Here is a 25,466-nt window from a genome sequence, read left to right as displayed (position 1 = left end):
AATAGGATCACAAGTCCGCATCTTGTACAGCAATTAACCACTAAGAAGAATATATGCAGTGTATTATTTGTTGAGACTGTCCTTCCGATTTGATTTGAAACTGTCTCATTGCTATCTCTTTGTCAATAAAACTTTGAAAAAAAAAAAATCACAGTGTTCCTTGAAGCTTGAAAAGTGGTGGAAATGTAGGACTTAAAAGTGCTTCATGTGTTATCTGGAAATTTTAACTTTGTGAATGTCAAATATGAACTTTATAATTTTGTATTTTGATCTTGTCCTTTCTATTTCCTTCAATGGACACCAGAAAAAATGTGGCAAAAAAAAAAAAAAGAATTCAAGGCCAGCCTGAACTAAAATAGCAAGACTGTCTCAAAAATCAAAAAGCAATCTGACTCTGAGCGCCAGCCAGGCATACTTATCTGTGCCACTAAGAACCTAGTATTATCAGAACATGGAAAATGAAAAGCTAAAGAAGCATGATATGCATTATCACTGATCCACACACTAAATTATATAGCTCAGTAATGAACATTCCTTTTTAGAGTATGGCAGAGAGAGTGACTCCCTTCCACACCTCGCTACATGGATGAGAATAACAGATGTATCTGTCTTCTAAGCCAAGTAGAAAGTAGGACCAGCAAAGAAATTCCCAACTGCGGGGCCAGGGAGATGGCTCAGTAGAATATGCACTTGCCCTAGCAAGCGCAAGGGCCTGAGTTCAATCCCCAGTTCCACCAAAAAAAAAAAAAAAAAAAAAGAAAGAAAGAAATTCCCCACTGATGGGCCAGAGAGATAGCTCAGCTCAGTGGTTTAAGCACCTTATTGGCAAGCACAAGGACCTGGGTTTGATCCTTGGTATCACATACCATGGCAGCCCTACCCGCCAAGCTGCCCAAAAATACAGAGATCCTGTATCACATACATAAATTAAAAAAAAAAAAAATTCCCAACTGCTGTATTCCAACAATGATTGGAAAGAATGCTGAAGCAGGGTGGTATGGATTTATATGCCACAAACTTAGTAAAAGTGGCTGCAAAATAGATAAGTTAGGTAAAAAAAAACAGAAGTTCTCAGTCTCACAATTGCACCTATTGCACTTTGCAGAAATGAGGACAGAATATGTTAGTGGATTGTCAGAGGATGGATTCTGGATACATGTATATGATATTTCTCACTATCCTCATAGTAAATACAATAGCAAGATTCATGGGACCTATTTCTTGTAAAACCTCTCAGTACAAGCCAAAACATTAAATGAAAGGGCCATCAAGCTGGGTGTGGTGATGTACACTTGTAAACCCAGAAGCTGAGGCAGGAAGATTCCAACATCAAGACTGCACATATGCAGGTCCTATCTGAAACAAAACCAAAAAAGGGACCAACAAGATGCAGCCCAAATATATAGCCTGTAGTCAGAAGTATTATTTAAAATGATAGTTGTTAAAAGAGTCACTATTTACATTATAATGTCCAACTTAGGTTCTCTGTATATTCAAATACTAATGATGTATTATGGAATTTGTTTACCCTAAATATTTTTATTTGCCACACCCTAGTGAGAATATAACAGAACTGACAGAAGTCCGTAAGAGTAAAAATCAGATTTAAGGAAAACTAAAACTCCTAGATTTTGATTATGAATTTAGTACTTATGTAGACATAAATCCCTAAAAGTCAAATAAAGAACACACCAGATAAAATTATATGAAATTACAAATTAAGAATTTATTTAAACGTTTTCATTTTTAGAAATAAAGGTTTAAAAAACAAAGTGGCAAAACCAGTCATTCTGTTATCCTAATTGCTTAGATGTATTCTATAAACTCCAAATAATAAAAAAAATATATTTTCACATCTTATAGAACAAAAAGAAAACCACATTAATCATTAAATACTTTTGGATTTTCTTTACTCCTCCCAACTTAAATTCACGTATATAAAAACTGATGTCCATTTACACTCTGAATCTCAAATCTTCAACAGCCAAGTAATTATAGTTATATGCAAAGAACACATTTTGTATTTACTTGCCATAAAAAGAACAGAGATTAATAATTACTGTGATGCTTAAGAAAATGCTGCTGTAAAAATGTTAATTATGTTCTTTTGTCCTTTTAAAGTATATACAGCTTTTTAGATGTAAATTTTTTGAAGGTTATTTTTGAAGAAATGTGAGGTGACTAGTTTATTTCAGATTTAGTGAAGAGTAAATTGTTGGTAATCTCCTTAAAAATCCAAGCCAGAAGAGTGTTATTTTCTTTATTTTTTTTTTCGCCAAGTGGTCAGATTCATTCTTAAGGAAGGCCTAAAGCAGTAGGAGGAAGCATTTCACAAACCTCTAACACAAGTTTGTGAACTGTCAACTAAAGACACTACCTCTGACGTGGATAGTTTCATTCAACCCATGTTCTACCAACTTTATATCTTCTAGGTCATCTTTTATAATGCTAATCAAGTGGCTAAGGCCTTCCTGTTGTTGTTTTAAATGCTAGAATGAAAGAAAATAGAACATATTAATATATTACTCTATTAAACAGCAAGCTACTCACAGCAAACATTTTTAGTAATAATACATATGTAAACATTTATACTACACATCTTTGGCTAATAACACTTTATGTGAACAAAAGTAAAAAAGACGTAATTCAAAGCACAAGAAAATCAAATATTAATGAACAGTATCTTAAATGCTTCTGCATAGCTGTTTCCTTATATCAACCTGTGATAAACATATATGAAAACTCAAAGATCCGTAAGTATTTGAAAACAGTTTTGTGTCCTGTGATGCATGTTTGTTATGCAGTGGTAAAGATTCTTACAGTTGGTAACATTTTTAGGAGTTTTTTCCACTGCTGGAAACAATACCTTTACTGGTATTGTTTAATTCATTTAAAATTCTTTTCCCCATGTTTTGGGGTACTAGTATCATTTCTACTTTAAAGAAATTAAGTAATCTGTCCAAGGTCATAAAGATCATAAAACAGATGATAAGCCATGAATCAACACCAACACAGGATACTGCTTTTCCTCATTTTAAAAAAGTAGATGGCAAGGCTGGGTGCGTTACCTCAATGTTGACTACCTGCATAGTATGCACAAGCTGTATCCAAACTCCCAATACCACACACAAGGTGTTTATATATTAACATATATAAGCTATTTAGTATGGTTCTAGATTATGTGTTAGAATCTTCTGCCTCAGTTAATTTTGCTGCCACCTACTTAATGTACTGCTGTGAATTTAGAAGTCAAGCTAGTTTTTAGTAATACCCATTCTAATGTATACAACATTAGATTCGTGTAACAATTATAGCCATCTAAACAAAATTCTCAGGGCCAGGCTAACAGTCCTACCAAATACGTACCATAAGGCTTATCGTCTTGTGACATATTTCTTTAAAACAGTGGCCAGACAACTTACGTGAAGCCAATCTGTATTTATATTAATGAAAACAAGCTATAAAGCACTTTGCAAATTTTCTTCATACAAAATGAATCCTGCACAGCTGATTGGAGGCTCTGGTTACCTCCGCCTCTACCAGATCCCCTTAGAGCTAAGGGAATCAGTAATAGCACAGTACATTTAATAGGTTAGGAAGGCATGATTCAGGGCAGTTGTTTCCCAAATTAACATGCACATAGGTAACTTTATTCTTTTTTCTTTTTTTAAATGGATTTGGTTGTTGCAGGGTCTCACTACACAGCTTGGACTCATAGTGATCGTCCTGCTTTTAGCCTCCCCAACGCTGAGATTATAGGCATGTGCCACCACACTGGGACTCTGGGCTCAGCCTGCCCTAGGGGTGGGGCTGGCATGGCACATGGTGCCGGGGATGGAATTTTGGTCCCTGTGCTTGCCTAAGCAGATACTTTAGTCCACTGAGCTATCTCACCAGCCCCACATAGATAACTGTATGATGCTGATGAAATGCAGGTTAAGTAGATCTGGAATAAGCAGAGCTTTGGGATTCTTAATGATCTTCCTATTGCTGCTGTTACCTGTAACTCTAGGTGGGAGAATGATGGTAGAAATGATTCACTTCTTAAAATTGTGGTAAAGTAAGCATAACCTAAAATTATAGCCATCTAAACAAACCTTCTGGGGGCCAGGGATATAGCTTAGTGGCATAAGCACCTGCCTGGCAAGTGCAAGGTCCTGAGTTCGATCCCTGGTACCGCCAAAAAAAAAAAAAAAAAAAGAAGGGGCCAGGGAGATGGCTCAGTAGAATAAGCGCTTCCCTGGCAAGCACAAGGGCCTGAGTTGAATCCCCAGTTCTGCAAACAAATTACTTTCTAAACCATTTTTAAGTGTATAGTTCAGGGGTGTTAAGTACAAAGACATTCTCATTCTCTCTCTTTTTTTTTTTTTTTGGCAGAACCGGGGATTGAACTCAGGCCCTCACGCTTGTCAGGGAAGCGCTTATTCCACTGAGCCATCTCCCCGGCCCCTTCATTCTCTTTTAATTGGAATACTTTTGGTACCTGACATAATTATAATCACATTCTATCCTTTTCTGACTAGTTTATTTTACTTAGCATAACATATTCAAGGTCTATCCATGTTGTAATGTGTGCCAGAATTTCCCTTTCATATATATATTTGTCCAAACTCCCTTTCAATTTCTTTGCTCAGACAGCCAGAAGTGGTAATCCTATTTTTAATTCACTCTACTTTGCATGTATGTATTTGGTGGAATTGGAAACTGAACCCAGGGCTACGGCCCTGGGCTATTAGACCCTGCAAGCACTTGTTAGTTTTTACACTGGGTGTACCACCACACCCAGCCCATTTTTAAATTTTAAAGGAATTACCTTATCCTCAACAGCTCATTAAAGTTGCAACTCTTCACATTCTCACCAACATTTTATTTTCTGGATAACAGCTGTCCTAATGAATGTGAGGTGGTAAGCTCACACGTTCAAAAAGTATGTTTTTGTACAACACTTACCTGCTTGATTTCTCGTAACAGATCTGCATCTATGTAGTATCTTTCTTCAGATCTGACTGCTCCAAAATGATTCTGCATCCTGATTTGGGACATCAGCTCATTTAGTCGGCCCTGAAAATGAGTCAAAATATAACTATTAACAACAGTACTTGGGCTGGGGAGATAGCTCAGCTGCATAAGTGCCTGTCTGACAAGCACAAGGTCCTGAGTTCAATCCCTGATAGGCCCCCCCAATAACCTACCAAACACAAAAGTACCACTTCTGACAAAGAATGCTTTCTTTTGGCTTCAAAATATTAATTACAAATTTCCAGTAGGAGTGGTGGCACACACTTGTAATCTCAGCATTTTAGGAAGCCCAGGCATGAGGATCACTTTAAGCTTGAGGTCAGCCTTGGCTACATGTGGAGTTCAGGGCTAGTCTGAACTACATAGCAAACCCTGTCTCAAAATAACAAAGACAAAAAATATCCAACTGTCTCTATATGTACCATTTGGAACACCAACACTAGCCAAAAGAATGACCAAGAGTTTATTTCAGAAAGTAAGTTTTAAAAAACCAAATAAGGGGGCTGGGGAGATGGTTCAAGGATCTGAGTTCAATCTCCGGTTCCGCCAAAAAAAAAAAAAAAAAAAAAAAAAAAAAAAAAAAAAAAAAAAAAAAAAAACAAATAAGCACAGCTGTACAAATTCCTGTTTGAAGACTTGTCATTTTCTGCAGATACACCTGAAATAAATTCTAGCTATATGGTCTTAGAAGCGCTTCACTTTTTTTTTTTTTTTTTAAAGGTTAAGAGTAGCAAAAATTACTGGAGAATAGGAATGGAGAATTAGGATTGCTCCTGAGAGAGGAGGTTACAGGAATGGGTTGCCCAGAAATCCTTACCTTGAATTGAGTAGGTGCATTTAGTTCAGACTGAATTGTATCTAGTTGAACCCTCAGCTGCTCTTCATCAGCTTGGATGGCATAACCACTCTTCCTTTGAATTTCTTGTTTGATTAGGACCTACACAAAGAAAGTCCATAAATACTAATAGAATGAACTCTTTTATGCAAGTTATTTTATTACAATTAGTTGTTGGGAGAAATCAACTGGAAACTAACACTATACAGTGGTAAGTCCACAAACTTAATTTGCTCTAAGATTTTGGAAACAATGGCCACATTATGGTTGTGTGGGGAAGATGGCTGTGGTTGTCACCCAACACAGTTTGAAAACAAAAATTCTGCCATACACTCTGTTTGTGAACCAAATTATTTACAAACACAAGTGCTCATGATCCAAGGTGCCACAGTGTAGGGCTTAACAATGTGATCTAAATTATGTTTCTATTTTTTTTTTGACAGGGTCTTGCTATGCAGTTCAGGTAGCCTTGAACTTACAATGTAGTCCAGACTGGCCTCAAATTCAGTGATCCTCCTGCCTCTGCCTCCTGAATGCTGGGATTACAAACACGGATGCACTGCTCTATTTTTTGGGGGGGGAGGGGTGCAGAACTGGGGGTTGAACTCAGGCCCTTGCGCTTGCCAGGCAAACGCTTATTCTAGTGAGCCATCTCTCCAGCCCTTCTATCTATTTTAATTGAGCAGAAGCATCACATAAGTACATTCAACAATTGGAGTAGCAGTGTTGAGAAGAGTACTGAGCATTAGTACTGAGATGAGGACAACTGTTTTAAAAATATTCATTTTGGCTTAAAAACTACAAAAAAGGGGGCAACATTATACTAGTTTTAGATACTTGTAATCTTTCAGAATTGTTTATGTAAAAACACAAATCTCTAATATTTAAGCTTAAATTCATTTTTCTTGGACTTTTTCTTCAGATTACAAAAGCAGCCTACTTTTTTTCTTGGTTTTGAGAACTGAACCCAGCACCTTTACACTGAGCTCCATGCCCAGACTTTTATTTTAAAACAGTCTTGCTAAGTTGCTTTCTAGTCATTAATTTTTTTCAAGAGGGATATTATATACATAATTAACGAAATGAAATCTTTAGAGGTATAACTTGTTATTTTATCAATACTTTTTCCATACATTAATGACTAGTCTATTCAATATTTATTATCTTGTTGGGCATACAAGATTTTGTTTTACAAGGGCCAGCCAGATAGCTCAGTGTACTAAGGGACCAGGGCTCGATCCCCAGGGTGCAGTGCCGGCCCTACCCCCGGTGCATGCTTGAGGGGCTAAAAACAGGAGGATCACTACGACTCTAATCTGTGTAGTGAGACCTTGTAGACCCTGTAGTAGATACATTAAAAAAAAAAAAAAAAAAAAAAACTTTCTTTTATGAATAATGCTAGGATAAACATTTTGTATACAGAACTCAGATTGCTGGTATAGATCCTTAAGAATGAAATTGCTATGATTAAGTATGTACGTTTTCATTTCTAACAGAAGCTGCTGCTTTCTAAAAAGATCCTAACTTTTTGTTGTTCTTTTTTGAGACAGGGTCTCACTATCTAGTTCAGGCTGGCCTTGAATTCACTTTGTAGCTCTGGCTGGTCTCACTTGAAACAATTGCCTCAGCCTCCTAAATGCTGGGTTACAGGCATGCACACCACATCTGGCCCAATTTTTTAATTTGTAAACTTCTGATTCCAAATATTTTGTATCTGCTCATCTATAAACTGCTCCTACATGTTGTTTTTGCCTGTACTGCAATTGTTTTCTTGTCTTGACATAAAATTTCTTTGTAGAATATGTACATTAAAACTATAGCTAAAAAAAAAAAAAACAAAAAACAAAAAACAAAACAAAACAAAAAAACTATAGCTAACCTGCCTGGCAAGCACAAGGTCTTAAATTTGATGTGATTTCCTGTATGAAAAAAAAAAAAAAAAAAAAAAAAAAGCTACAGCTAATATCAGTGCTGTTTTCACATTTTCCTTTTTGAGTTCATGATTACTCACATGTGCCTTCTGGCATCATGTTTTTTTATCCCTTTGTGGTACTAGGGGTTGAAACCAGGGCCTTGTGCTTGGTAGGCAAGCATTCCCCCGCTACAACTATATCCCAAGTCCATTTTTAATTTTTTTTTTCTTTGACACAAGGTCTCAGTAGGTTGCCCAAGCTAGTCTCAAACTGGTAATCTCCCTGTCTCAGACTCCTGAGTAGCTGGGATTACAGGTGTGCACCAAGGTACCCAGTGGTAGCTTCTGTATCTTCTGTTGTATAATTTTCTTTCTTCTTTTACTAGGATTGAACTATACACTCTGTTCTTTTTTGGAAAAAAATTGAGAGAGTCTGTTGTCCAGGCTGGCCTTGAACTTGTGATCCTCTTGTCTTTACTTCCCAAGCAGCTGGAATTACACTATGCCTGGCAAAATTTTATAATTCTTACATAGTCAATTTTGTTCTATGGTTTCTGTTTTTCTGGCCAAGTGTCTCCCAATTCCTTGCTTATACATGCAGCCTCATAAGTTTTTAGAATTAAATCTCTTTCTTTGGATATAATATGCAGTGGTCTAATTTTGTTTCTTTTGGTTGGAAAGTCAGTTACTATAGGATGGCTTGTTGAATTGAAATATCACCTTTGTCACATCAGTCCAAATCCACTTATATCTGTTTACAGATTCTCTTATTCTGCTCCAAGTACCTTTATGACCCATCCTATCTCAATTCAGCATTCATTTGATCACAAGAGGTTGAAAATACTGAGTCCCAGGATTCAATCCCCAGGACCACATTAAGAAAGAGAAGTGGGGTGGATTATAGTTCCCTGGCAGAGTTCATAGCTGGTATATGTAAGGCCCTGGGGTGATTCTCAACACTGTCCCTCCATATCCTCCAAAAAGATATGGAATATTTTCATTACCAATCAAATTACCTCTTGTCTCTCTCCTATTCTTGGGCGCTGGAACTAACTTACCCATAATGCCATATAGTGGGACTCATACACTATAGAGCCTATAAATCAGGCTTTTTAAATTTAGTATAATTTGCTTTTTTTTTTTTTTTTTTTCCTTTTCTCCTTTCACTACTGGGGATTGACCCCGGGACTTTACATTGGGCTACATTCCCAGCCCTTTCCTTTAAATTTTTGAGTCAGGATTATGCTATGTTGTCCCAGGGTGAGCTTCCTGCCTCAGCCACCCCCCACCCCCAGAGTGCAGGAACACAGGTGTATGGCACTATGCCTGACAATCTACATTTTTAAATTAGGTGTATCCAGTGCAGGCACACTGGAAGGGTAAGGCAGAATGATCACAAACTGAGCCCAGCCTGGGCAACTTAGCGACTTGATGAGACACTATCTCAAAAAAAAAAAAGGGCGGGGAGAGAAGGATTTGCCTAGGAATGTATTTCAAAACCACCTAAAAGACAGATACATATAGATAGATACACACAGATATATAGACATAAACATATCCACACATATACAGATATATAGATATAGCAATACATACTCATATGTAGATATGTCCATATGGATAAATATATGTACATATATAGATACAACTATAGATTTCTTATTTGAGATGGTTTAAAAAAACCAGCTACGAACTGGTAGAAGGGCTTTGCAGAACAGCCATGAGATCCAGCAATCCCACTTTTAGGTTTACACTTAAGAAATAGAAGCATGAGTGGAATACTATACTAATAGCTATATTTTTCATAATAGCAAAAAACAAAAATGAAGCCAAAATGTTCATCAGTTGATCAATAAAGAAATATAAATGGGGATATTCATATGATGAAATTCAGCAATAAAAAGGAATAGAAGTACTGTTACATGCTACAATATGGTTGACTTTTGAAAACATTATATTACAAAGAAGTTGGTATGATTCCATTGATAGGAAATGCCCAAAAAAGACAAATCTATAAACAGAAAGTTGTTATCTAGAGCTGGTACATTTAGGGTAAAATGAAGGAGTGGCTACCAATCAGTAGGGAATTTGTTTTTATAGTGATGAAAGTGTTCTAAAATTGATCATGGTGGGCTGGCCAAATAGCTAAGTAGATTAACCTGCAAGCAGGTGCAAGGGTTGGGGATTCAATCCCTAGGCCTGCTATGCCACCCCACCCTGGGTCATGCCAGAGATGGTAATTGAGACTGGGTGTAGTGTTGCATGCATGTAATCCCAGCTCTTGGGAGGCTGTAAACAGGTAGATCACTATGAGTCTGATCTAGTAGTGAGACTCTGAACACCCTGTAGACCGTTCCCTAAAATACAAAAAAAAAAAAAACCCCTAAAAAACAAACCAAAAAACAAAAAACGATAGAACTGATTATGGTGATAGCTGCGGAATGTGTTAAAAAACATATATTGGACTATATCCTTTAAATTGGTGAGGTAAACAATATGTTATATTATCAAAACTATTAAGAAATGTAAGAGAGTCATCTATACTTTTTCTCAACTGTCAGGAATAATTTGGAATTAGTTCATCAACAAGACAAAATTCAGCAAAGAAACTATCTGGCCTTGGTATCTTCCTCCAATTTTATGGACCCTGATTTTCTCACTGTTTCATGTATCAGTGATAAAGTTTCTTTTCTCATTAACTTTACATATATATTTCTTTCCCTTTAGATTCAGAAGGTAGTCAACCACTTTGACCATCTCTTCAAAGAAATAGCTTTGTAATTCTAATTTTTTGAATGTCTTACTGATTTTACTTTTTTTTTGTACTGAAAAAATAAACCAAACTCACAACCTCATGCTTGCCTAGCAGGTGATATGCTGCTGATTCTCTGGCCCCCATTTTTAAATTTTTATTTTACTGCTACTTTTTTTCTTAGTTGGTTTCTTCTAGGTTATGGCAACATGGTTTTTTGAATTTACTGTGAGTTTCTTTTTTCATTTCATTTTTAAAACTAAGGGCTTTTTAAGCCTATATAGTTTTCTGAATACATCTTTTGCTGTGTTACATTTGTTATAAAATGTAATATTTCTTTTTTTTTTTTTGTATTTAGGATGGGTCTCACTGTGCAGATTGGATTTGTAGTGATCTTCCTGCTTATAGTCTCCCAAGTGCTGGGATTACAGGTGTGCACCACCACGCCCAGTCTCCATTGCTGTCTCAGAGTGCCTTGGGGCGGGGCCAGCAAGACAGGCCAGGGGATTGAACTCCTGGCCCTTGAGTCTGCCTAAGCAGGCACTTTAATCCGCTGAGCTATTTGGCCAGCCCTAAAAAATGTAATATTTCTGCTTTCATGATAGTTAATAATTTCAGTTTTGTTGCCACTTATTCTATTTCCTTCATTAACTTGGAAACTGCTGTTTTTCAACCACTGATGGTCACACTCCCTTAAGATATTGGCACCCAAACATGTTTTCTATTTTATGAAAGTATTAGTGATCTCATATGTGCTTTTCTCTAAAGATCCTTTATTTCTTTTTTTTTTTTTTTGGCGGAACTGGGGATTGAACTCAGGCCCTTGAGCTTGCCAGGGAAGCGCTTATTCCACTGAGCCATCTCCCCGGGCCCAAAAAATTGCCCTTTTTTTTTTTGGTGGTACCGGGGATTGAACTCAGGACCTTGCACTTTCCAGGCAAGTGCTTATTCTACTGAGCCATCTCCCTGGCCCCCCTTTATTTCTTCACTATTTTCACCTCTGTAAGATGCAAACTTTCAGGTATCTTCTCTTCACCCAACCTATATGAACTCTCCTCCAACTTAAAGGTTTCAGTGAGAAAGTTTGATGCTTTCCATTTCAGAATGAGTTTTTCTGATATTACAAAAACCTATTTAACACATATTTCACACATACCTTACAAACATTTAGAGGGAAAAAAATCTCATTACTACCTGTAAAGTTCTATGGGAAAGATCCATGAGTTTCCTCTTGTATTGTGCAATTTTGGCCATACTTGTAGTCTGATTCTTTTGTAGTTCACTAATATCTTCAGATATGATCTGTTTTTAAAAAGTTAGGATAAGTCAAATTTGGATACCACAATTACTTATCAGGTACACCTAAATTACACATATAGCAAAGTCTAATTCTGAGATAAACTTAGAAGTCATTTCTCAAAATATAAACTGCTACTGAGCTCCATAGAGACAGTGCCAGGGCAAGTGACAGCCGGACGGACACTGGGCAACTCTGTACCTTGCTGAGGAAACAAGTAAACATGAGCAAACGGGATCCTAAGAAGTCAAGAGGCAAGCTGTCATCATATGCGTTCTTTGTGCAAACTTGCCGAGAGGAGCACAAGAAGCACCCACATGCTTCTGTTAACTTCTCAGAGTTTTCTAAGAAGTGCTCAGAGAGGTGGAAGACCATGTTTGCTAAAGAAAAAGGAAAATTTGAAGATATGGCAAAAATGGACAAGGCTCGTTATGAAAGAGAAACAAAAACTTATATTCCTCCTAAAGAGAAACAAAAAAGTTCAAGGATCCAAATGTACCCAAGAGGCCTCCTACAACCTTCTTGTTCTGTTCTGAGTATCACCCAAAAATCAAAGAACATCCTGGCCTCTCCATTGGTGATGTCACAAAGAAACTTAGAGAAGAAATGTGGAAAAATACTGCAGCAGATGACCAGCAGCCATATGAGAAGAAGGCTGCTAACCTAAAGAAGTATGAAAAGGACATCACTGCCTACTGGGCTAAAGGAAAACCTGATGCAGCAAAAAAGGGAGTCGTCAAGGCTTGAAAAAAGCAAAAAAAAAAAAAAGCAGGAAGAAGAGGATGAGGAAGATGAGGAGGAAGAGGAGGAAGAAGATGATGAAGAGGATGAGGATGAAGAGGATGATGAATAAGTTGGTTCTAGCGTGGTTTTTTTCTTGTCTATAAAGCATTTAACCCCCCTGTACACAATTCACTCTTTTTTAAGAAAAAAAAAATTGAAATGTCAAAAATAAATAAATATATATATATATATATATATTGCTTTCTTTTAATTTTGCATTTGTATTTCTTCCCTTATTCATTTAACAATTAAAAAGTACCATTCAGAGAATTCTTTGGTGTTTCAAGATATATGAAGCAATGTACAGTAAAAATAACACACTGTAGAAATAAGAATCGTAAGTAATACAGAATACAACACCAACCATTCCTGAATAAAATGTTAATATGATGATAAGCTTAGGCTTTGCAATTAACCTTAAACCTACTATACTAGAAAGTATAGTAGAGTCTAATGACTACTAATGGCTATGGAGTTTTAAATTGTTCTAAAATCGATTATGGTGGTTGCACAGCTCTTCGAAGAAACTAAGAATCACTGGATCATATATTTAGTATTTGCTATTTGTTTTTGAGACAGGGTCTTGGTATGTAGCATAGGCTGGGCTTATTCTGACCATCCTACCTCTGCCTCATATATAGTGGGATTACAACAGATGTGCCACGATACTCACTGGATCACATACTTTATATGGGTAGATTGTATGATATGTGAGTTAAGTCTCAATAAAAATGTGTAAAAGAAAAAAAAAAGAGGAACATTATATAATACAAGGCAAATCTGCCAAGAAAATGCAATTCTAGCTCAGCAATCTAAACACCTGCCTGGCAAATGCAAGAACCTGGGTTCTAAAAAACAAAGGGCGCGGTGGGACACGCCTTAATCCCAGCACTGGAGAGGCTGAGAACAGGAGGATCACTACAAGTCCTAACTGCATAGCAAGACCCAATACCAAATAAATACATAAATAAATAAACAAATGATTAAAAAAAGAAAATGTAATTCTAGATAAGTATATCAAGATACATACAACAAAAACTGACAGAACTGAAAGAAAAAAAAAGACAAACATAAACAACTGAACTGGCAGGCAGAAAAATCAATACAAAACCAAACAAGTAAGAACAGAACAACCAAGTGAATCTCACTAACACTAATGGAAAACTCCACCCCAAAACAGAACTTCTTTTCAAAGAACTGAAGGCCAGCCATGGTCGTGCACATCTGTAACCCAGGCACTTGGGAAGTTGAAGCAGGAGGATCACTGCAAATTTGAGGCCAGCCTGGGCTACAAAGTGAGTTTCAGGCCAGCCTAAACTACATAGCAAGACCCTGTCTCAACAAGAATTGAACTCACACAATTCTCTAATCATAACAGAATTCCACTAGAAGTTGGCAACAAGCACAAGGAAAATCTCGAAACACTTGGAGATTAAACATACTCTTAAATAATCTGTGAGTCAAAAGAAAAACCCTCAGAAGTCAAAACGATTTAATTGGAAATTAGTGTTTTTGCTATCCTTCCTTGATATATAAAATATAAAATTATCAAAATTGGTGGATTTCAGCTAAGTAGGGCTTACAGGAGCATTAATAGCATTAAACATTTGTATTAGAAAAGAAGAGTCTCAAATAAATAAGCTATCTTAAAAAATTAGAAAGATAAACCCAAAGCAAACAGATCAAAGGAAATACAAGACCTGAAATTAAGAAAATCGAAAGCAGGAAAGAATAGAGAAAAATCAACCAAAATCTTATCTGAAACCATGAATAATATTGACAAATACCTAACAAGCTAAATCTTGTTTTCCTTTTAACTATTAAGAACACTGGTCATATTCCAGTCATAGTACTGTACAAAGTTCATTTAAACGTAATGTCGACAGGTTAAGTGTGTCCTGCCTAACATAAAAGGCCTGGAAACCATGCACATGAGAAACCATGCTGGAGTTTTTAACTAGAAAAGAGAATTCTCAAAGAGATTATGATGTTTAAGTATTTGTAGGCTGTCACAGCTATTACCCACAAAACAATGGCAGAGAAAATGTGTATAAATTGTTAATAAGATACATATAAATTTAATGCAGGGAAAAATGAATTATATTAACAGAGCTGGTTGACAATGAAGTAGATTCATGAAATGGTAATCTCTTTAATACTCAGAAGTCTGAATGAAATTAGAATTCAATATAGGAGAATATAGGGTTAACTTTTAAGAACCTTTAAGTATTTGGTTATAAGAATCTACAAAATTTTAAGTAGATTTTAGAATCTAAATTTGCTTCATCAACGTAGAACATACCAAATATAACTATGACAAACATACCAAATATAGTCATAATTATAGCCTTCATTTTCATAAGGCCCCATAAATAAGAGCATCCAATAACTGGCCAGAAATGGAAATAACAGTCTAATTAAATTTAGATAGCCCAGCAAATCTAAATTCACTATTAATATTATATGTCAACTCAAGATTTATTTATATGATCTTGGGCACTCTATTATTAAAAGGTGATCTATAGGATTATCACTGTTATCTTATATTGGTTATACATAAGAGAAGATAGCACACATGGCAAAAAATAATTAAATGTCTACAGTCCCTTTCCTACTCTCTGGGCTAGACAGTGAAATGAATCACTTACATCTAATCTGGTCTGATGCTGTTTAGTCATCTGATCTTGAACCTTCAGTCTTCGGAGAAGTTCTTTAAAACCTACCATGGGTACAGGAATTAACCTGAAGAAATGGAAGCAGTCAGTTATCAGACAGTAAGCTCATTACCACAAAATACAAGATTTTCATAATAACATTCATGTAATATTACATCAAACTTCTAAATCCATGACTATGAAATCAAGAACATTACAGAAGATTTTATTCAACCTCCCTATTGTACAAATGAGGAAACATGCTTCACTCAAAAACCTGTATTACTTAAATGGAAATGTAAGTAGGGGACTGGCTCTCTGGATAATTTCTTCATCCCTGGCTGTTTTTCACCATTATGCTACCATACCATGGTAAATATATTTTTAAAGAGCAATGAAAATGAAAATTCCCCTGGGAATTACAATTGCCCAGTGCACAATTGTTGGCTCCCGTGGTAGTACTTTAGTTCATGTATAAAACAAAATGAAGATATACTTACTTTTCAGAATCAGGGTTATCCACCTTGGCTTGTTCCCAAATAATAGGATCAACACCTACCACAAAGAAAAAATGTATTTTTCCAAAACTATTTTGTTTCTACTTATATAGGAAAAATGTTCTAAAATATGACTCCAGAACTCAGAAGTGATCGTAAAAAATGAGTGTCAAATATGATCAGTATCAAAATAAAAATTTTTGTAGGGTAAAGCTAAAAAAAAAAAAAAAAAGGATTAAAAGGAAGTAACTATGACCCACAGAATGTCCAGAATAAAGAAAGGCCTATGAATCTAAAAGGAAGATAAATAATTTTACAGAGCATGGACAAAAGACAGAAATAGGTGACATAAGCAATACAAATATATGAAAGATGTTCAACGTCACTGGAAATCAGGAAAATGGAAATTAAAATAAATATTTTTAAGCTAGATGTGGTGGTGCATGCCTGTAGTCTCAGCACTCCCCAAGACTACGTTTGAACCAAGTCTGAGCAACTAAGCCACTGAGACCCTGTCTCAAATTGAAAAGGGCCAGGTAGCACAGTGCAAAGGTTGTAGGTTCAATTCCCAGTACTACAAAAAGTAAAATGTAAGAAGACCATCAGTGGCAAAAGGAGGAGGAGAAAGTCTAAAGATCTCAGTGGTAGAGTACCTGCCTAGCATGTACAAGACCCTGGGTTTAGTCCTCAGTACTATCCTCATGACAAAAAAACCCAAACAAACAAACAAAAAAAACCCTACTATGCCTCCTTGTTATGAATGTAAACAGTACAGTTTCTGTGTCCAATGAAGCAGTATCAAACAGACAGATCAAACATAATGTTGACTATTTCATTACCAAAAATCCAATCTAAAAAAGTATATACCCATGTGTTCTAACACATACTTCCACATTAATTGTTGCCTGATTTATAACAGTGGAATCACAGAAGTTAACACTGAGGTCAAGGAAAATAAGGTATTAAAGGATACTACATAGGATTTCATTTATGCTTTTGGGTATTCAGGATTGAGCCCAGCATCTTCCTACTCGGGTATATCAATATCCCTTTTTAGTTTGAGAAAGGGAATTTTGAGTAAGTTGTCCCAGCAGGACTTAAACTTGGAAGTCTTCGTGCCTCACCCTCCCAGGTTCTGGGACTACCGCATGCATCATCATTTCTGACTATGTAATGCTAAGAGGTAAGAGAATTACATACGCTCACATTTAAAATCACACATAGGCAAGTGGAATGTAGGGGAACATGCCTATAATCCCAACGTTCAGAAGAATGAGGCAGGAGGATCACCAAATGTTTGGGGACAGCCTGGGCTATATAGTGAGATTGAGGTCTCCAAAATAAATCAAATTGCAGATAATACAGAAACTGAATATAATAAATTAATAGTTCTAGGGAAGGGAGATAAAGAATTGTAATGGTCAACCTAGTTAATAACCCTAGAATATTTTACAATGAGAACTCACTCAGGTTTTTTTTTTTTTTTTTTTTAATGTATTTCGTACAGGGTCTCACTACGCACCTCAAACTTGTAGTGATCCTCCTGTTTTCAGCCTCCCCAGCGCTGGGATTACAGGTGTGGTGCTAAGGATCAAATCAGGTTTTATTTCAATACTCAGTTAAATAAAAATTAAACTAGGGGCTGGAAAGATAGCTCACTTGCCTGGCAAGCGCAAAAACCCACGTTTGATCCTAGTACTGCATGTCATGCTGGCCCTGAAACCAGGTGTGGTGGCACACGCCTATAATCCTAGTTCTCCCCTAGCGCTGGGGAGGCTGAGACAGGAGGATTACTACAAGTTTGAGCTACATAGCAAGACCCTGTACCAAACAAATAATACATATTTTGTTAAAAATATCTAAACTAGAAAAATTAATTTTACAAATATACCTATAAATAGGCTATAGTCTATTTTTTTTTAGTTGTTTTCCAAAATGTCAAACATATAACTTTAAAAATTACATGAAAATACTGGTATTCAGATTCATATTTACTAAATAAGCAAACATGTGATATACTTGTTTTGATTTTATGAACACTAATAACCAATTCCCTTACAAAAGAGGGGGAATACTTAATTATTTCTATTTTTTCTTTTTTTCTTGGTGGTACCAGGGATCGAACTCAGGACCTTGTACTTGCCAGGTAAGCACTTATTCCACTGAGCTATCCCCAGCCCACACTGAGCTATCCTCCCCAGCCCTCATTTTCTTAACTCTGTAGAAACACACCCGCAGGAGGATTCTGTAAAAGCTGCTTGATCTGTGCAGGAGAAAGTTCCGTTCTAGTCATAGAAAGGGTTACACCAAGTTGCTGCAGTTGTGTTTTTATATTGGCTTGTTCAAAATGGGCATACAGTGTGGTAGCTGGAACTCTTCGTGAAGTACCATTCGGAGAACGCTCAACAACATAAATGACAACTTCTGTCCTGGAAGAAAAGAACCAATTTATACAATATTGAGTATATAACCCACAGCTGCAGGTATCAACACAGCATATGAGTTTTTAAAATTAATTGGTACAATTTACACACACACGATCAAATTCATCACAGGATATTTGTACCTGCACATGGTGTATCTTGATTCCTCTTTTTCCCCATCCCCCTCCCCTCCCTTCATCCTCTCTTGTTCAGAAAGCTTTGTTTCCATTTTATCCTTCTTTCCTAATATTTTTCACAGCTGAGTTTACAAGAGTGCTAATTAAATTTAGAAATGGATTTTTACAAGAGAATTTTGTTCTTAAGTCTTGGAAAATAAACATACTTAAATGATAAAATGAGGTGGGTAAATAAGATAAAACTTGTAGAATCTCATATAAATACTACTTTTTCCAGAGTGCAGAAGTACCTTGGAGATTCTGATGAAACCTATGGGGAGCTTCTCTGCAACTGAAACCTGAGAAGTAAAATCTATCTCAGTTATCGCATCTCACTAATCGCAACTCCTCTAACCCTGTATGTCCTAAAACAAATGTCTTGCCACTAAAACTAAAAATTATACATGAGACAAGGGAAGCAAAGCAACTATACTTTTTTCCACGAATTAACATAGGAATTAGTTAATAAAACTTCCCACTAACATCTCTCGGGTACTCACTTTACACAAAGCTGTATGGTTCAGATCCTAAACCTGAATGAAATTATTAGCATCTAGTAAGAAATGCAAACATTTTAAAAAGCTTTTAAACAAAGTTTTCTAATGTTAATTTAAGAAATTAAAAATCTGCTCTGGTAATTTCTTTCAGCAACAAAAAGCACTGCTGGTCACACTCTTTGGATCAGGGCACAAAGAAATAAACAATACATTTAGTATACTTACTGATCATCAGGCAATGTTTTAATACCCTCTACATTTACAGCAAGGGTCTGGTTTCCTCCCAAAACTTTATGTAATGATTCTACCAACTGCTGTTGCTGACTTCGAATATCTGTTTCTTTTTTGTTGAAAACTAAAACCACTAGCCCATCTTCATCTTTATTATTGGGCATACAACTATAACCTACAGCCTGTGAAATGACAAATAAGTAATATCAAAAATATGTACAGAGCTTAAGAGTCAAGTGGTTAATATTAATAGCCATTAATATGAGAAAAAATAATTTAATGTCTGCTAATGAAGACAATAGTTCTTCCTACTATTCTGTATTCTATGAATCACACAGTTATGTATAAAGGAAATCTATTATTATGCAAGAATAACATAAAAATGTAGTGAAATTAACATTTTATCTCAAGATAGGTAAGTTTTTTCTTCTGAAGAATTTCTGTATCCATTATTGCTGGCTCTTTCTGAACCACTAAAACAAATCATAATAAAGACAACTGCCAAGCCAAGTGTGGTGGTGCATTCCTATAATCCCAGCATTTGAGAGGCTGAGGCAGAAATGCTGCACATTCAAGGCTAGCTTGGGCTATCTACTGAGACCCTGACCCAACACCTTGCTCCCATGACTATAAACACCATAGAACAAATGTGTTTATCATGTATCTGACAATAGAATCTTTTTATTTTTAATACTGGGGCTCAAATTCACAGTCTTGCATATGCTAGGGATGTGTCCTGCCATTGAGTCACATGCCCAGTCTTTTTTTTTTTTTTTTGGTAGCGGGGATTGAGCTCAGGACCTTGCACTTGCCACGCAGGCACTTATGCCACTGAGCTGTACCCCTGCCCCACCTTTGATTTGAAGAATCTGCTTAAGTTTTAGATAAAGAAATGATTTAAAGCCAGGCAAGCGCATATTCTACTGAGCTATCTTCCTACCCCAATTTAAAGGATAATAATGACCATCAAGTTAATAATTTTATCGCTTCATGTAGCAGAAAACTGTAAATCAGATTAGGTTATTACAATATTAAATACAACAGGCTGGAGCAATAGCTCTGCAGCATAAGCACCTGCCCTGCAAGTGCAAGGTCTCGAGTTTGGTCCCTGGTACCACATGCCATGCTGGCCCTGGAACCCTGGGTGTGCCATACCAGCCCTGAAATCAGGCATGGTAGTGCACGCCTGTAATTCTAGTGCTGGGGAGGCTGAGACAGGAGGATCACTACAAATCCAAACTGTGTAGCAAGCTCCTGTATCAATTAAAAAAAAAAATTACATATGGCACCTTGCTGAAAAATGGTCTTTTAGATACAAGCTTTTAGTCCCTTGTTACCACTTACATACAACTTTAAAAATACTTAAACTCACCTAAGTATATTATACACCAACTTTTTTAAAAAAGACAAATATTTAAACTTTATATACCATGTCTACTTCATATCTTATCACTAGAGATAAATGTTAAAATTTCAATTAACACATTTAAGATATGTAAATTGATTGCCCCTAACCTAAAAATTTGAAACCTAAAGTGCTCCAAAGTCTGAAAGTTTCTGAGTATCAAAACATGATGTCACCAAGTGGAAAATTCCACACCTGACTTTATGACAGGATATGATGAAAACAAGTTCACTAAAAATCCTGTTTGAAGCTGTCTTTTGGTATGTGTAGAAGCTGCATATAATATATAAATGAATTTTGTTAGACTTAGATCCCATCCCCAAGATCTCAGATATATAAACATTTCAAAATGTGAGAAAGTCTTATATATGAACTACTTCTGATCCCAGGCATTTCAGATGAATTACTCAACCTACACTTTTGCTGGAATGATGAAACAGGATGACCACTTTTTGTTGTTTAACCAAATTATTTTAATTTTATAATTTTTATATTTTAAAAAAAAGTACCATGTTTAAGGCACAAAGTGCTAAAGAACAAAGCAACTGCTTTCTTGATGTAATTTTTAATACAAAAGTCATGTTCTCTCCTATATATTCTTCAAATGAAGACAATAATACCTTAAACCGGCAAAAAGGGTTTTCTTGTGTGAATTCCACTGGTGGAATATTATTGTTGAAATATCCTTTTCCTGTTCCCCAGAAAGCCTGCAGTTGATTCCATTTTGCTAAAATAGCATCTCTCTCGTCCCCCAATAGTGTTGGAGCGGAAAGAGCACTTGCAGTATTTATCAGCTGGTTGGACTGGGTAGGAACTTGTGTGGGTTGACTGAAGAGACCACCTAATGCTATAAAACAGAAAACAGAAAAACTTAGATTTTAGGTGTGGTAGGCAGAATATGCCCCCCCCCAGATGTCCACATCCTAATGTATAGAACCTACATATGCTATATAGCAAAAGGGATCTTACAGCAGTAACTAAAACTAGGCATCTTATGACAGATTATCCTAGATTATGAGGGTCGGGCTCAGTGTAATCTCAAGTGTGCTTTACAATGGAAGAGAGCTCAAAGCCAAAGTGAGATTTGCAGATACTAGGCTGATGGATTTGAACAGCGGAAAGGACAATTCAAAAAAAAGTATAGGGCTGGTGAGATGGCTCAGTGGTCTGGAGCACCCACTTAGAACATGCTAAGCTTAAGCAAAACACAGGGACCATGGTTCAATCCCCCAGCACCACATGCCAACCAGCCCTGCCCCCTGGTGGGCTGAGCTGGCCACACACACACAAAATAAATAAATTAAAAAAAAAAAAAAAAAAAAAAGTATGGAAACTTTAGGAACTGGAAAAAATAAGGGAACAGATTCTCCCTTTGTGCCTCCGAAAGTAATCTAGTCCTGCCAACACTTTGATTTTAACACAGTGACATTCAATTCTGGATTTACAATGTCTAGAACTAAAATTTCTGTTATCTTAAGTCACATGGTATAAGACACATGGTATCTGTTTCAGCAGAAATAAAAAGCTCAGGCATGGTGGGAGGCAAGGCAGGAGGGCTGTAAATCTGAGCCCAGCCTGGGAAACTTAGCAAGAACTTGCCTTAAAATAAAAAAAAGGGCTGGGGATACAGCTCACTGTGAAGACCCTTGGCTCAGGTTCCAACTACAGCTAAAACAACAAGAGAACACAAAGACAAAATTTAAAAAACAGCTACCACCATGACCACCACCACACACAAAAAAGCAAAAACCAGTAGGACAAACCTCAATATTAAACTCACTTTCCTAATGATGCTATCAATAAAATTAATACCACCAGATACATAATATTAGACTTACATTCTACCATACCCCAAAAGAAAAGGTATTATATATAGACATGGAAAAGTGACATTTGTAAAGCTGAGAGTTTTAAAAAAACAAAAACACACAAACAAAAACCCAACAACAATGTGCACTGGTGTTATACTTCTATAATATAAACTGTAAAATATAAACTATATATCAGATTAATAAACTCTTATATAACAAAGAAATATACAATAAAATAACAGACTAGCTGTGAGGATCCAGGCTAAAGCTTTGCTGGGCTGTATAATTTAGAGCAAGTCTCTGGCCTACAATTTCTCTAGTGCAAAGGACAAAGTTGGAAGAATGTGAAATAAGTATTCCTGGTACATGAAATTATGTTCCTCAGTGAGACAAACTATGATCTATACTGATTTATAGTCTGCATCCCTTTTTTATAAAAAGGGATTGACCCTAGATTTTAACCATACTAGTCTACTCAAAGTTCACAAGTGGAAAGCCACTGATGAACTCAAATTATAAAATTCAATAGACTCTGTAAGACTGCAAGACTTTGTAAGCCTTACCACATTAGATTTTCTGTACTGTCCTACCTTCTCAGCACCCTATACGTATGTACGCTCAAAGAAAATAAACTTCTGCACAACACACATGCTCCCTGAAAAGGCTTTTTCTTTTAGATTTCTCGATCATTCAATTTCTCAACAGACACATACATACTCATTCACTAGGTATGCAACAAATATTTACTAAGTATCTACTAAGCATCAAGGACAGAGTTAAATGCAGAGGATAAAGTGGCAAAAAGACAAGAAACAAACTGAGCACATCAAACATTTATTAGCAACTGTGATAAGTTCTTGAGAGAAATACAAAGGCTGTGAGAATACTAAATAAGGGAACTAATCAAGTCAGAGAAGTGTTCAAGAGAAGGCTGTCTCATTACAACTTCAGCTGAGGCCTACAAGAAATGGCCAGCATATGCAAAATCTCTATAAAAAGAGAACTGGCAAAAGCAATACTGAAAGATGGAGTAAGAAAAAAAATGTAGAGTATAAATGGCTCCCATTTACCACAAACATGACAAGGGAAACATCAAAAACAGTATCAAATGTCAGCTAGTGAGTGAGAGGACCCAGGCCGGATCCTGAATAGTCCCAGAGCACAGGCCCCACGTGTGAGAGAGATTGCCAGGGCGGCGACAGATCCTGAATAGACTCAAAGCACAGGCCCAGCATGGAACCCTTCAGCAGAACTCCCTGCAGAGAGGCTACAGGCAAGACCCACCTAGCTGATTCAGGAGCAGAACATCTTGCCAGAGTGACAAAAGGGGTTCAACTCCAACGGCTACAGCAGAAAGAAGTAGAGCACAGCAGCCAGATCCAAACAACACCCACCTGGAGGAATCTGAACTTCATAGATCTGGACCTGGTGCTAAGGTAATAACTCTCTCTAAGCTCTACACCAAAGGTCAGAAGACAGTAGTATACAAAATGACAAAGAGAAGGAATAAAATGCAGTCTCAGGCCCTGAGTTCACCCAGTACAAATGCAGAAGATACTAGCATAGAGGAAACTGGAAATCACACACCTGAGATCTCTGAAATAATAGCATTGGAAGTAAAGAAACAACTGCACAAAGGTATAGAAGACTAAAAAAATGTAGCGATAACTATAATCAAAGAAGTACTAAGTGCTTCTAAAGAATACAATGATTAAAAAAAATAGAGCAGAATATAAAAATGATGGAACCCCTGAATAAGCAATACAGGAAAGAAATAGAATGTATGAAACAGATTCAAAGTGATATACAGGAAATTAAAACCTCAATCAAAAGCTGGCAAAACTGTTTGAGTGAAAGTGAAAATGGACTTTCTGACCTTAAAGACACCATTGCAGCTAGTGAAAAAGTAAGAAGAAGAGATCTCTTAAAAACAACTAGGATGCAGGAAAAAATAATTCAATACCTGTGAGACGATGCAAAGTTGAACAATGTGAGACTAATAGGCATTAATGAAAAGGAAGGAGTCAATACAAACGATATAAAAGGAATATGCGCAGAAGTAATAGCAGAAAACTTCCCAAATATAGGGCAACAATCTGACATTCACTAACCGAAGCATAGAGAACTGCAAATAACATCAACCCAATGAAAACCACACCCAGACATATAATAATCAAGATCCCAGAAATTCAGCACAGGAACAGTATACTAAAATCCACTAAAGAAAAGAAACAGATCACATTTAAAGGAAAACCCATCAGAATAACAGCAGAGGGGCCGGGGCGATGGCTCAGTGGAATAAACAGTTCCCTGGCAAGCGCAGGGGCCTGAGTTCAATCCCTGGTTCTGCAAAAAACAAACCAGAATACCAGCAGATTTCTCTTCATAAACCATCAAGTCAAGAAGAGCATGGAGCACAGTTCATCAAGTCTGGCAAGAAAACAAATTCCAACCCAGACTGATATACCCTGCAAAACTCAAGTATAATAGAGAAGTGTAATACTTCCATGACAAAGAACAACTAAAGAAGTTCACGATGACAAAGCCAAGCCTACGCAGACTATTAAAAGATATTCTAGAGAGGGAGCAAATTGATCACAGCCCCATGACTGAGAATGGAAAGAACCCACCAAATAGGGCAAACAATTAAACACAGGAGAATAAGAGGTATACAATAGTAGTCTTTCAGTTATTCTTTTGTGCTCAGCACACTCTCCAAATGGACTTCTCTTCCACCCTATGGGTCATGATTCCACCTGAGTCTACAGGGTGGCTTTCAAAGAAATAGCTGTAGCTCAATTCCACAAGTGACGCCTGGCCACCAGTAACTGTCACCGTCATTATGCGTGTCCACAACACACTAGAACTTTGTGCGATATCCTATCCTCAAACTGTTAGAAGTGCTGGTCATTTACTTGCCATTCCAGTATTTATCTTATGCTTTACTACTCTTAGTACTTCTTTGCTATCATGAAAACTTTTTCTTAGTTCAATTGTTTTGAAACATTTAAGTTTAAATTAATTAGTATTTAATTTTCTGAATATTGCTTAATCTTAATTTTTGTTCTAATCTATAAGAGTTATACTATATCTTTGACTTACAATATATTTAAAAGACATCGTATGATATCTTCTCCTAGTATTAGAAACTTTAAAAAGTATATTTCCATTTTC

The 25,466-nt window shown here is 36.5% G+C and overlaps 1 protein-coding gene across 2 annotated transcripts in view; it reads right to left on the bottom strand.

The window, feature by feature from the left end:
• Positions 1 to 2,053: 2,053 nt before the first annotated feature.
• Nup54 (nucleoporin 54) overlaps positions 2,054 to 25,466 on the bottom strand; it is a 33,648-nt gene continuing 10,235 nt past the window's right edge. For both annotated transcript variants that reach the window (XM_004647425.2, XM_023707696.1), the window contains exons 4-12: positions 21,102 to 21,328; positions 19,071 to 19,258; positions 17,982 to 18,178; positions 15,753 to 15,807; positions 15,247 to 15,340; positions 11,713 to 11,820; positions 5,837 to 5,956; positions 4,951 to 5,061; positions 2,054 to 2,489 (exon numbers count right to left, since the gene is read on the bottom strand). In XM_004647425.2, coding sequence (XP_004647482.1) covers positions 2,361 to 2,489; positions 4,951 to 5,061; positions 5,837 to 5,956; positions 11,713 to 11,820; positions 15,247 to 15,340; positions 15,753 to 15,807; positions 17,982 to 18,178; positions 19,071 to 19,258; positions 21,102 to 21,328 — 1,229 coding nt within the window. In that variant the 3' untranslated portion in view covers positions 2,054 to 2,360. The remainder of the gene's footprint in view (positions 2,490 to 4,950; positions 5,062 to 5,836; positions 5,957 to 11,712; positions 11,821 to 15,246; positions 15,341 to 15,752; positions 15,808 to 17,981; positions 18,179 to 19,070; positions 19,259 to 21,101; positions 21,329 to 25,466) is intronic.

The sequence above is a fragment of the Octodon degus genome, unplaced genomic scaffold, assembly GCF_000260255.1.
Source record: "Octodon degus isolate 3935 unplaced genomic scaffold, OctDeg1.0 scaffold00305, whole genome shotgun sequence".
In the NCBI taxonomy this organism is placed as follows: domain Eukaryota; kingdom Metazoa; phylum Chordata; class Mammalia; order Rodentia; family Octodontidae; genus Octodon; species Octodon degus.
The sequence above is the reverse complement of the archived record's forward strand: the minus strand, read 5'-3'. Positions and strand labels throughout refer to the sequence as shown.